Source organism: Brienomyrus brachyistius, chromosome 6 (assembly GCF_023856365.1).
Source record: "Brienomyrus brachyistius isolate T26 chromosome 6, BBRACH_0.4, whole genome shotgun sequence".
NCBI lineage: Eukaryota > Metazoa > Chordata > Actinopteri > Osteoglossiformes > Mormyridae > Brienomyrus > Brienomyrus brachyistius.
Window position 1 is genome coordinate 14,086,452 of NC_064538.1, and position 13,560 is coordinate 14,100,011.

General features: G+C 44.5%; 1 protein-coding gene across 1 annotated transcript in view; it reads left to right on the forward strand.

Moving 5' to 3' along the window:
* cacna2d3a (calcium channel, voltage-dependent, alpha 2/delta subunit 3a) overlaps positions 1-6,574 on the forward strand; it is a 154,507-nt gene extending 147,933 nt beyond the window's left edge. Inside the window, exons 37-46 of the mRNA XM_049017799.1 lie at positions 3,756-3,873; positions 4,662-4,739; positions 4,778-4,815; positions 4,854-4,929; positions 5,082-5,119; positions 5,462-5,537; positions 5,652-5,803; positions 5,994-6,031; positions 6,184-6,221; positions 6,298-6,574. Coding sequence (XP_048873756.1) covers positions 3,756-3,873; positions 4,662-4,739; positions 4,778-4,815; positions 4,854-4,929; positions 5,082-5,119; positions 5,462-5,537; positions 5,652-5,803; positions 5,994-6,031; positions 6,184-6,221; positions 6,298-6,462 — 817 coding nt within the window. The 3' untranslated portion in view covers positions 6,463-6,574. The remainder of the gene's footprint in view (positions 1-3,755; positions 3,874-4,661; positions 4,740-4,777; positions 4,816-4,853; positions 4,930-5,081; positions 5,120-5,461; positions 5,538-5,651; positions 5,804-5,993; positions 6,032-6,183; positions 6,222-6,297) is intronic.
* The last annotated feature ends 6,986 nt before the right edge of the window (positions 6,575-13,560 follow it).

A 13,560-nucleotide genomic window follows, 5' to 3' on the forward strand; every position in this document is an offset into this window, starting at 1 on the left:
CATTGCCTGTAATATGAGCATCTACTCAGATCCATTTTACGGAATTTACAACTCAAAAGGAGAAGCAGCTGTTACCATATAGTAGCCACGAAGAATGTAGAGATTTGAAGGGAAATCTTTCCAAATCATATCATATCTATGGTGAATTGTTATATTAACCAGATATGATACCAGACATGCTTGATGCAGGAGACACAAACTAGATGCAGTCAGAGATATATGGGATAGATGAAGCATAGCATTTAGATTTGAGCATCATGTGACAATTATCCTGTTTATGGAGGAGCAGGAGAGAGACATTAAGGGATGCGGGTTGTGCTGAATATTGAATGATATAATGTGTGATTCATCCTTGTGATTGAGAGAAGATGGGAAGAATATGGGAAGATGTTTTTCTTGAAGGTACTTCCATTGTGATATACTCTACCAAGAACAAGAACATCCCTCTGGTAATAAGATATAGAAACAATTAGTGGCCAAGTACCTCACCAAGATGACAGTCTGTGCTCCTGCTAGTACGTCACAGTCCACTGGTACAGTGGTCAATGTGTCTGTTCCCAGCATATGGAATAATTCTGAATTGCACTGATGCTCGTTGAGAAACATGTGAAGGCTTTTGTCAGTCTCCACATCCTGCAACTAGACTGGCTGCCCTATTTCCCTGCTGACCAGAGAGAGCAGGCAACCAGGGTTTCTTTCACAAAAACTCCGCGATTTCGGATTTGTCCTTCTTCCGCGACAGCAAGCCTTCATGTGTCCTATGCAGGAGGTACATCTGCACATCACATGGGGTGTGGTATGCAAAGAGTCCCGCTGTTGTGTTTTTGTTGGTAGATGCCTCTGGGAAGCAACAGAAAAGAAAGGTTATTGGTGAAATGAATGTTCCTTCAACATTCTTCTAAAATAACTTGTGAACATCCTGGGAGAACAGCAGATGTTTGAGGTTCTGGTTATTTTAGTACTTTAGTAAGCATGAAGTGAGGGGGAGAGAAAGAAAGATTTTAACAGTGCCAAAGGTTTGAAAGTGTTTTTTTTCTGTGACCGCCTGAGTATACATACCTGAAGATGATTGATCGATGACTCTGATTTTCATTTAACATAGTCTGACCAAGAAAATGTGTTCAATAAATTGTGGAATTAAGTCGGCTAAAAATGATCTCGAATTGTTAGCCAAGTGAGGCAGAAAAAGGTTCCTACTTTTTAAAATTTGCTGTGTATATATTTGAACAGCACTGATCAGTTTGACTCGCAGCATAAGAGAAGTAGCTGATTTTCAGCCTAATAACAGGGTTAATTTTTCACATTCTTACCCATAACATCCTGACCAAAGAGCGATTTAGTCTGGCCTGGAAGTACAGACTGTTTGAACGGAGTGGTGTCATTGGCTGTTGGCCCTGGGCGGTAATTACATGAAACTGTTCGATTTATTACTTCCTGAACAGTGATGAGGACCAAGATTCTGTATATTTAGCAGAAACCCTCTCCTCTGTTACATGTCCACATTTTCCCTCCGCTTGGCGTGTGAGGCCCTGGAGCCTGGAAGAGCTTGATAAAGCCGCAGAGAATGGGTGTCATGTTTACGTATGGCTATATTTATGTCCTCTGCCATAGATACAGTTTCACAAAGGTTAGGTAGGAACCGAGGTTAAGTATGTTTGTTTAGCTTATGAGCTCCGTTTTCAAGACCAAGTAATCTTTCAAATACGGCATTTAATGTGTTTACAGTACTGACAGGAAACTGTCTAAAAAGCCACGATTCTTCAGCGTACATCTTGGAGTGGGAGGGAAAGGTAATTCTTTGGCTATGTTGCTTCTTACTTAATAATATCACTGCAATACTGCAACATTTTTGGAGGCAGCATCTGCTCTACAACATTAAAGTAATTTCAAAAGGACTGAGCTATAAAGTGCATGGCTCTAGACTGGATGTTTTTCTCCTGATTGCAAGTTAAGTAACCTGAGAGCCTTGGTAATTCTTGCGGTTCATCTAAGGGAGTAAGTATCCACATTCAAACGCAGAATACAGTCCTGCAGGTTTTTGTCATGCAGATATGGCATCTTTAAATTCACCCAGGATGCTGCTTCCCTGGAGTGGAACCTCTGACCTGCATGGTGCATCCTAAGGTGGATTCAGGAGTTACATTCAGTTGCGTGCAGTAGGTCACTGATTTATTGTGAAGGATTATCTCTTGTACGCATTAACATGGTACCTTGTGCAAAAAAAATACCAATAGACTTTGGTTGTTTTAATGTAAATAGCTCCAATTAATCTTTTCCCGCCATTCTCCCCATTTCAGTAACATGGGAGGGTGAATTTCAGGGGTTCTGAGGTTCTGGCTGCCTGTAGTCAGTGTCAAGTACAAAGTAATAATTTTAACATCAAATGTCTGTAACATAGTTCATAATTTTGAATTTACAAAATACAATGCAGAAATTAATAAAGATCAACTTTTGTCTGGGGAAACCTTTTAGCAGATGCATTAGTCAATCAGAGCCTGAAGAAACCGGCTGAATGGCATCATTTTTCATTTTAGTTTTCAATGGCAGCATGAAAAGCTTTTTAGCCATGAAAATAGTAAGATGCTAATGCTGTCAGCCTGGTAGATGTGAGCAGCTAACAGAACATTCTCGACTACATCTGCATGTCCTATGGCAAACTGGGATGCAGCCAGCTCCATTACATAGCATGTAGGAAGTGAGCAGTGTAAAAGCATGAGCTTAAATCTTCTCCAAACAGCAATGGCGATTCCCCTGATTACCTCGCCTGATTCCCCAGTGTCTAATTAAGGTTTTCATAATTTGCCACATCTGTTTGTGTTTTGGAACAGTCATATTTTTAAATTATTTTATTTCTTCCCTCAGTTAAGCCAGCCTTAATATTTGTCTGATCATTTTAAAATTTCTTGTCAGTGTCGGGGGCGGGGGGGGGCAGGCTAGCTCCCGCAGCATCTAACGTTATAACCTGTCCGCTTCCCTGTGGGCTTTTGCCGCAGTTTGCTTGCATTTATTTATTTTTTTTCCAAATTGTTCTTTCAAACAAGCCCCATTTTATTTAACTTCACTGTATTTTTGACCACTTTTCGACACACTAATTTTAAGGAATTCATCTACCATACATACATATATGTCTCATATATACATTTCACAGGCCAGAGGCAGAAAGCAGCCTGCCTCAGAGAGATTATGCCATGGGCTCTTCTGCTCTTCCGATGTCTTTCTTGTTGAACTTCTTATCCCCTCGCCAGGGGAAGTTCAGGTGCTCCGTGTTGTTGTTGGTGAGCATAATAAGAAATAGCAATTATAACAGTGATGGAACATAGAGACAAAAATGTACCTGATAGAGCTTGATTGTGATTGGAGTGTGCTCTGTTCACTGAACGTGTGAATCTGCATGCCTGTTTACAGTGCGGGAATAGCAATGGACATTGGTTTCAGCCACGCTGCCCTCTGCTGTTCCAGAATCACCCAGCACTCTGCTAGCAACCTGACAAATATATCCTTCAGGTTCTTGTTTGCAGAGGCATTAACCCTTCAAGACCTGACTGTCGTATCGTATCAGATTGTATCAGATTGTGCTGCTTCTTTCCTGTTTCTCTCTTGCCTTTTAACAGACTGTCTAACCAGCCTGTTCTCTCCCTGCCTGACTGCACCTTTAATGTGTGCTAACAGCACTGAGAACTGCAGCCACTGAGCTTGTGTGCAACAGGGGACGGGAAATCCTGAGCATTATTAAAGCACTTTCTGTCTCTCCTCAGGTCGTTTGTCATTCAGCAAATCCCGAGCAGCAACTTATTCATGGTGGTGGTGGATGACAAGTGCGAATGCAACTCCGCCAAGCCTGTCACCATGGAGCCCATTGAAATCATATATATCCTTCTTCTTCTTCTTATGATTATTATTATTATTGTTATTATTATTATTGTTGTTGTTGTGTTTTTTCAAATGAGTCTTTCGGGGCAGAATGCTAGTACATATTGTTGATTATCCAGGCCATACAAAAAATATATATGTCAGGTTGGTCACTGTTAACAGTGATCAATGATCACAATGGTCTTGGTTACCAGCAGAGATCAAAGACGAGGAGGGTTTTCAAAAAGGTTTTTTTTTTTTTTTTTTTATTGGATCAACATGATCAAGTCTAAGGCCACTTTAAATGTTTAGTTTAGAAGAACATCAGAAAAACGCTTTCAAGTTTTGTATTAATTCATAAAACAACTTCTTTGCGTCATACTTTTGAGGATGCTAGTGTTTTGGTTATGTAATGGTCGTCCTATTTAAAAATGTTGTGGGGAAAAATATGAGCAGAAATTGGTTTAATTTTAAGATTAGCTTTGTTTGAGTTTCTTTGGCTTGTGCCGACGCTTAGATGAAACAAGCCTAAATGGTTTAAAAAATTCCGACATTTGAACATGAATGGCTGAGGTTTTGAAACAATAAAACGTTTTTCCCTTCAATGTGGACAGATGGTTGGTTTCACAATGGCTATAAATGGTGAGATGATCTGTAACAGACGCTGCTTTACGAAACGCAGGAATGCATGAACTATAATAGAAGTAGCTTCATCTCTGTTTATTATTTTTTTAGGTGTGGTATTTCGGTGAACGTTGTAGTTGTGCCTAACACAGCAGTTGAGTTGTTCTTTGACTGTGGCTGAACATAACGAATCTCTTAAATGCGAGCGGCTGAAATTTCAGAAGGAGCGGCGACGCCCCGACTCCTGCCACCCTTTCCACCCCGAGGTATGGCTTCCTCCTCCCTGTCCCCTTTCCACTCCGAGGTATGGCCTCCTCCTCCCTGTCCCCTTTCCACTCCGAGGTATGGCCTCCTCCTCCCTGTCCCCTTTCCACTCTGAGGTATGGCCTCCTCCTCCCTGTCCCCTTTCCACTCCGAGGTATGGCCTCCTCCTCCCTGTCCCCTTTCCACTCCGAGGTATGACGTCCTCCTCCCTGTCCCCTTTCCACCCCGAGGTATGGCCTCCTCCTCCCTGTCCCCTTTCCACCCCGAGGTATGGCTTCCTCCTCCCTGTTCCCTTTCCACCCCGAGGTATGGCTTCCTCCTCCCTGTCCCCTTTCCACTCCGAGGTATGGCCTCCTCCTCCCTGTCCCCTTTCCACTCCGAGGTATGACGTCCTCCTCCCTGTCCCCTTTCCACCCCGAGGTATGGCCTCCTCCTCCCTGTCCCCTTTCCACCCCGAGGTATGGCTTCCTCCTCCCTGTCCCCTTTCCACACCGAGGTATGGCCTCCTCCTCCCTGTCCCCTTTCCACCCCGAGGTATGGCCTCCTCCTCCCTGTCCCCTTTCCACCCCGAGGTATGGCTTCCTCCTCCCTGTCCCCTTTCCACCCCGAGGTGTGGCCTCCTCCTCCCTGTCCCCTTTCCACTCTGAGGTATGGCCTCCTCCTCCCTGTCCCCTTTCCACATCGAGGTATGGCCTCCTCCTCCCTGTCCCCTTTCCACCCCGAGGTATGACGTCCTCCTCCCTGTCCCCTTTCCACCCCGAGGTATGACGTCCTCCTCCCTGTCCCCTTTCCACCACGAGGTATGGCTTCCTCCTCCCTGTCCTCTTTCCACTCCGAGGTATGGCCTCCTCCTTCCTGTCCCCTTTCCACCCCGAGGTATGACTTCCTCCTCCCTGTCCCCTTTCCACCCCGAGGTATGGCCTCCTCCTCCCTGTCCCCTTTCCACCCTGAGGTATGACGTCCTCCTCCCTGTCCCCTTTCCACACCGAGGTATGGCCTCCTCCTCCCTGTCCCCTTTCCACACCGAGGTATGGCCTCCTCCTCCCTGTCCCCTTTCCACACCGAGGTATGACGTCCTCCTCCCTGTTCCCTTTCCACCCCGAGGTATGACGTCCTCCTCCCTGTCCCCTTTCCACCCCGAGGTATGGCTTCCTCCTCCCTGTCCCCTTTCCACACCGAGGTATGACGTCCTCCTCCCTGTTCCCTTTCCACCCCGAGGTATGACGTCCTCCTCCCTGTCCCCTTTCCACACCGAGGTATGGCCTCCTCCTCCCTGTCCCCTTTCCACACCAAGGTATGATGTCCTCCTCCCTGTTCCCTTTCCACCCCGAGGTATGACGTCCTCCTCCCTGTCCCCTTTCCACCCCGAGGTATGACGTCCTCCTCCCTGTTCCCTTTCCACCCCGAGGTATGACGTCCTCCTCCCTGTCCCCTTTCCACCCCGAGGTATGGCTTCCTCCTCCCTGTCCCCTTTCCACACCGAGGTATGACGTCCTCCTCCCTGTTCCCTTTCCACCCCGAGGTATGACGTCCTCCTCCCTGTCCCCTTTCCACACCGAGGTATGGCCTCCTCCTCCCTGTCCCCTTTCCACACCAAGGTATGATGTCCTCCTCCCTGTTCCCTTTCCACCCCGAGGTATGACGTCCTCCTCCCTGTCCCCTTTCCACCCCGAGGTATGGTCTCTTCCTCCCTGTCCCCTTTCCCCATCGTGTCCAAAGGTGTGACTGCTCGCCCGGAGACCCCAAAAGTCATCTGTGTATTCTCGCGAGTTCTGTGCTGTTGGGAAACTGTGGGTACAAGTTAAATAATGCATGAGAAAGTGCACGTGATGGATCATAAATCCAACTGTGAAAGATGCAGGTAAATACTGGGACAGAAATGAATGGGCAGCATAAGTGTTACATCCTACATTGTTCGGTTAATGCACGTAACAGATTGAGCTAAGTGGGGGGCATCTTTTCAGCATTTTGAGTATTTTTGATTTGTCCTGAATACAGAATTCCGTTGCATTTGGGGCTGTGTCGGAACAGGCAGTCACGGGTGTTTCTGTCTGTCCTCCCTTTGCCTTCTGCCCCGATGAAGGAGGATGCCATGGAATGTGGTGGGGCCCTGGGCTTACTCCCCCTGCCTGGTGCCACCCTGCTTCTGCTGGCCTTGGCCCTGTTCGCGAGGTGACCCGGATGGAGCCCTTCCCCTCCGCCCTGGTGTGGCACACTCATCTGATACAGAAAAGGGAGCCCGGCGGACTGAGATTCTGGCACAGCATAACTGAGTTTAACTTCTGTTGAAAATATGGACATTTCATGGGCATTCATACGTTTAAACTGTGGCTGGAATTATATTGCTATGTTTTTGAAGAGTTTTAAACTTTAAAAAACACACACAAAAATGAGCTCAAATGACTTTTATTTATCATTTGCAAGTGATGATACCATAAACTGTGACGTGAAGATGAGAATAATTTGCAGACAAGAGTGGTAAATTATTTTGAGCTTTGCCTTACATCAAACGATCTGGTCTTGTTTGTGTATTTTTAATACAGTTTCTTTAAAGTTATGGGGTGTCAGGGAATGTTTCGTTTTGAGTAACTAACTCATTTTTATAACTATTAAGTTTCTATCTCTCAGAGGCCTGGCTATTGATTTTATATTACAAAAGGCCATTGATCTGAGATGAGAGCGTTTCATTTATACCAAAAGAATGCATCAGAATAGTATTGTTAAATTAAGTCTGTTTAATTTTCATCTGAAGCCTATTAACACTTAAAATAAAACTGCTCAGATTCCAAGGACAGACATTATATGGCTGCCTGAAACACTTATTTGTTAGCGAAAGATGTTACATAATTGCAGAGTTAAAGATATATTGACATGCAGACAAATCGGCAAATGAAGGCAAAATGTGATCCTCTGAACATCATAAATTGCTCTTCATTTCCTTGGGGGACCATTCAATTTTGGGCGGGTGTCTGATAATCGGGACGGATGGGTAAAGACTGGGGTGGAAACCTTGCGCTGCTGGTTAGTTTCGGACTGCTGTACCTGAAGAGGTGTCCTCTTTGCCCTTTGGTGTTTGTGAGGTCCTGAGGGGAAGAGCTTGGCCTGTGAGAGCGATTTATCTGTGCACTTGTTTGTCGCAGCCCCGTATGCAGAAGTATATATATATTTGCGTATGTATGAATTTAATGCTGCTAATGGTGGAAGTAGAAAAGACCAAGAGGTCAGATTAGTAGCTAATTCTGAACTTTCGGTCGTTTGCTGGCAACCGTTTAGGTCAAATGTACGTCAGATTCCAGTTTGTGTTGGATTTTGAGAATCAGCTGAGCTCTAGTCACTCTTCTGACTTTCATTACCGTCCCTGAATTGCTTGAAATAAGGTTGACCTCAGCATTTTCGAAAAGAAATCAAATGGAAATGTACTTTTCTCCTTGTGGACACGTGCACAGTTGTACAGTTATTAACCATCAATAAGTATATTTCGGAAGGGTCCAGCAACCTTACCAACAGCTTCGTACAGCCGGTACATTCTGTCAGCTGGGGACAGGAGCAAATTTCAGTGGGGTGGGCACATTTTACTACCTAGTTATGTGCCTTGTTTGTGGAACCATGTACCATCTAAACAGACCTTCTGTTAGTGTTTGAGCCTCTGGTTGCTGCTACGTGCCTAAGCTCTCTTTGACAGGGGTTTCTGCTTACAACCAGGTCAGGTGATGGCCATATGCTCAAAGCTACATACCTGATGATAATTCATCTGCAACCCCGGCGCTAATTGTGCCCCCCCCTCACTCTCGTTGCACACTAGACCTCGCACTATCACTATGGCACTTGTGATTCTGGTTCTCACTCATTCCTCCCAGCTGAGAAAAGATGTGGCCATTTTTTGCAAATCGAACGAATAGCCTTACATGCGAATTTGCTTTTCCTCCACAGAAATAGGACGCGTGTGTCCGGTGATGGGGTTGGTGAATGATGGTTATTATTCTGCGATAAATAGGCTATTCTGGGGCTCCTCAAAGCTATATCTGTAACACCGTCAAGACTGCAGGATGTTGTAGGCCGTGGGGGCAGTCGGGCGCTCTGGCACCCCATGGAGGAGCTACTGTGTCTGTTCAGGGCCACTTTAATATATGAGTATGTCGGGGGGGTACATTCAGGGAATATGGGGAGATGGCCAGGCAAACCAGGCAGAACAATGTGACCCCAAAAAAAGAATCGAAGGATCTTCAACATGTTATTTGCTGTGGTACAAACAGCGCCATATACTTCTCTTTGAACTTGTTGACCGACTTTTTTATTTATTTTTTTTAACTTGGAATTTTTTCTCTTGGAAGACGTTAAATTTACATGCGAGCTGTATTTCTCCAGGTCCTACAAAGTAACCAGCCAACACAATGAGACTGAACAATTTTCTCTGCTCTTTCTCAAAAGCCCCTTTTAGTGAGGCGATAACATCAATCTTGACTTGCCCAAGACCACTGCAGGCATGGCTTCCGGAAGAGTTGGGAGGTGGAGTAACGAGTGTCGTGGCAACAGAATCAATCTGTGAGCTTCAGGGGAATGAGGTGCTGCCCCTTGGCAAGAGTGTGCAGGCTCTGACGTGCCAGGAGTTTCCTGTGGTCAGTAATTAATCATTGTGTAAATGGACTTCGGAATCTCTTCAGGTCAAATGTGTGATCCTGTTTTGCTAGGCCTCTCGTGACTGACTTCTGAGTGCCGTTTTCGTTACCGGCGAGTCGGCCCACTTAGGCGGCGGCTCTTCTGCTTGGGTTCTTTCAAATGGGTCTCATCATAATGGTGGGCGAAACCTGAGCCCACGTGTGTCGAAAGAACGGTTTTTCTTTTGTTTAGGTTCCTTTCTTGTGGAGAGTGTCGGCGCACACCCAGTGACGGGCGCACAGAGAGGGGGAATGGGCTGCAGAAGGAGTTATCTTCTCACGCACGGCCTCGCCCCCGTCCGCACCTGTGGTTCGAGCTCACGGTGCATAGCTTCGCTGTCAGACTGCCACTGTGTGGCGCTGCTATTCAGGCACGACGTTCAAGGCAAATGAAGTGGAACTGAAAACACTGCTGGGGTATGAATTGCGGGATAACGTGTGTAAAACCTGGCCTGGGAATAAATTTCACAATGCATATAATTTCGCTGTCTGACTGGTGCAAAATGTAAGCAGGCATAACTAAACGCTTCTGATCGTCAACTGATCTATGGCGACCCCTATACGAATGAATTCCCTTTGCTCAAAACTTCAAAGCAGAGCGCGCGCGCACACACACACACACACACACAGACACAGACACGCCGTTCACTGACAATGCCAGTAATGTAGGCCCTAAAAAGTATAGTGCTTCTTAGAGCTTTGCCTCATAAAAGATCTAACGAGGATGCAGGCAGTTTTTTTTTTTTTTTGTTAATTAAAATCTCCACTGAAAAATCTGTATTGAATTGCACTGTAAAATCAAATAAATATGATTTTTTAAATAGGTTTTGTGATCTTGTGTTGATATTTTCTCATTCTCCATGGGAGCTTTTGTAAGAAACTGTCAGGCGTTTGTGCACGCAGCTTTCACCAGCAGTGTCTGTCTTCGTTCCAGACTGAGCGCTGTCTGACCCCATCAATACAGTGTACAGTTTCCTAGTTGTGACAGGCAGTGCTTGTAAGGAACAGCCACGCGGCCAGAGGTCAAACATACACGCCTGATCGCCGAACAGACCTCTCAAAGACAGACCTGTGTGAGGCGCCGCTCAAAGATGGCCCTCGCTGGAAGCCAACGGGTGTGATTAGCTCAGGATTCCTGACACCCGCTGACACGTTTCAGTGAAAACGAAATCCGACCGGTCGACCACACAGGCGAGCGCTCGGCTTCAGAAAAACGGCAGGCCTTGAATACCTCCCCTGCCGTAGCCCTCTGTCGAATTGTACGGGGTTAGAAACGGAACGTCTTTGAGTTACACAAGAATAACAAAAGATAAAAGGCTCACTATCCAAACTATATGGCTTCCAGTTTGGTTTGGCCAACGGAAAAGTTACACTGCAGCCTGTAAGTCAGGGAGCGTGTTTGTTGAACATGTCATCTGCCTGATCAGTGGCTGTAGGAGCTGTTTGAAAAGCCACCTGGAACGTTTACAGTATTTCATGTTTCCTGTGACTCTGTTTAAACATTACCTATTAGGGAATAATTAAGCGTTATTGCTCCCTTTTTTGTGTTCCTGTCCAAAAATATTCTCACTGCCAATGATTTTGTGTGTGTGTGTGTGTACAGAAAATGGTTGTGGTTTTCTGCTGTGTGTTGGTAATGAGTGAAAAAAGGCCAAGAGGCCGGATTATTAGCTATTTGTTGGCATGACTTTTTTGGTGAAAAGTACGTCAGATTCAGATTTGTGTGGGGGATTTGGAGAATCACCTGGGCTCCACTGATTCTGGAGTTTTTTAAAAAAACAATGGCTTTTGTTATCGTTACCAGAGTGTTTAAAATAAAGTTGAGCTCAGCTTTTTGAAAGCAACTCAAAAGGAAATTTAGTTTTCTCCTTACAGACATGTGAACAGTTTTTGGTTTATTTCAGTCTGAAATGTGAATGGTACTCTGTGCCTTGTGGCTCCGCCCCCGCTCTCCCCCACCTTTTTTTTTTGGCTGACTGATATAAAAAGAGGTGCGACAGACGAGCAGACCAACAGATAGACAGGTGGATTAGGATGTTGAGGATGGCCGGGTGCCCATAACCTTTGCTTTCCCTGTTCCCGTCCCCTCATTGCAAGCAGGCCAGACCATGGTGCACACAATCATCCCCACCATGGGGGTGGGGGGGAATCAAATAAAACCAAAATGACAAATTCCCCCACAGGGTGCCAGGAGAAACAGCTTGCCCAATGAGAGGTCGGAAGAGGGCTTGAAACATTGGCAGGCTGCTTGGCGGAGTGGCAGGTCTGGTGAGCAGCTGTGTTAGCAGCCTGAGTGCGGGAGCCTGGTCCAGCGTGAGTTTATTAAGGCTGGGCCACATTCACTGTCAGATCCCACAGTAATGTGAAGCCAGGCCGTCCTGTAGGGGGTCCAGTAAAGGAATTCCCCGCTACCACTGAAGTCTGGGGGGGGGGGGGGTTCAATCACAGCCAATGAATATCTGTATTTTCCAAAAAAAAAACCTTTTAAGAATAATGAAATTATATAATATTAATTCAGTATTCGCCAGTTGATTATTCTTTTAAATGAAATAATTAATTTAATATTAATATGTAGTATACAACTATACACTAGCATTGTTCTAACCAAAATTGTGGAAACACCTAGATTTTTTGGCATTACACTTTAAAAATTACTACAGTACATGAGTATTGGTGGTAATGTTCATAAACAATCAAAGAATGTTATATCATACATATATGTTGGACGATTAAATGTGTAACTGGAGCAACTACTGAATAAAGTTCTGCAGTCTCTTAAAATTGGACGTGTTTCTACAATTTTGGCCACTAGTGTATATTAAAAAACAGGATTCATTATATCCTGTGGAATTTTACAAAGATGGTATGATCATTTTATGCCAAACACTTTGCTTTACCGTGTATTTACTGCACATAATAGCATCACATTTCTTTTACATACGTATACACTTTTAATGCACACTATGCATGTTGTGGGCTTGGTGAAGTACGTTTGACATATTTTCTTGGTACTGGACATTTAAGTGTGTATTCATGTGGAGTGTTTGCATGTGTCATGCCTTCAGATGAAATGAATCCAACAAGTGTGGGATTAAACCGCCAATCACGCCATTTTATAAATGTCACTCCATGTCACACTGGTAGGTCTTAAGCTCTTCGAGAAAGATACTCCAGAAAGGTGCCCTTTAACTCTCCAGCCCCTTTGTATGAGATATGAGATTTCAGGTGATATTTGGCTTGGATTTTTCTTAACTGCACAGGTGAATGGAAAGACAGTGACATCCATCCATTTTCATCCACCCATATTCTAACTGCTTATCTTGGTCAGGGTTCCCGGGGGGGGGGGGGGGCAGGAGCCTGTCCCAGGTAGCACAGAGCACAAGGCTGTTTTACAGGAGACAACTAGTTTTGTCTAGTTTATTAACATCGGCATCATAACGATCATTGGATGCCTTTAATAATTTGCTGTCATAGACTGGCATTTTGTCCAGGAGATCCCTTCACTGCACTTCCTGGGATGAGCTCCAGGATGAGACTGACCCAGCGCTGAATAAGTGCTTAGAGAAAGTGGAGAAGATCTTATTCCTGATTAATTGTCTTTCATAGGACAGTCGCAGTTTAACTGCTTGGTTTTTATATCAGCACTACAATCCCTACTCAGAGGGAGCACTTCATAAAATTTACTGCTCCTCTCCCTTTAATAAACCACCATCAGGCAAGTTTATACATTACAATTCATTCAAATTCCAGTTTTTTATCCACAGCTCCCCAGCGGCAATGAATAAACATTTGCCGTTTAGTCATCAACCCGCGACGTTACCCAGGACCAGCAGCTGAGAAACCTGGGCACGCATCTTCAGTTGTTTTTATTGATAGGTACTGATGTAACATGCAAGGAATATTGTTTGAAATTATCCATGGAAAACACAACACATCCCAAACTAGCACAGAAAAAAATATTCATTTCTATTGTTATTAAATATAATTAAATAGTTCTTAATTTGTGTAAAGCTATGGATCCAGCTAAAAGTATTCTTATTGTTATAATTATTATCATTGTTATTTTGTTGTTGTTAATATTAATAATACAATCTTATAAACAGAAATATGTAATTTCTATGATTGTCACTTTTTTTAATTATATGATATATTTTTTGTAAGTAAGATA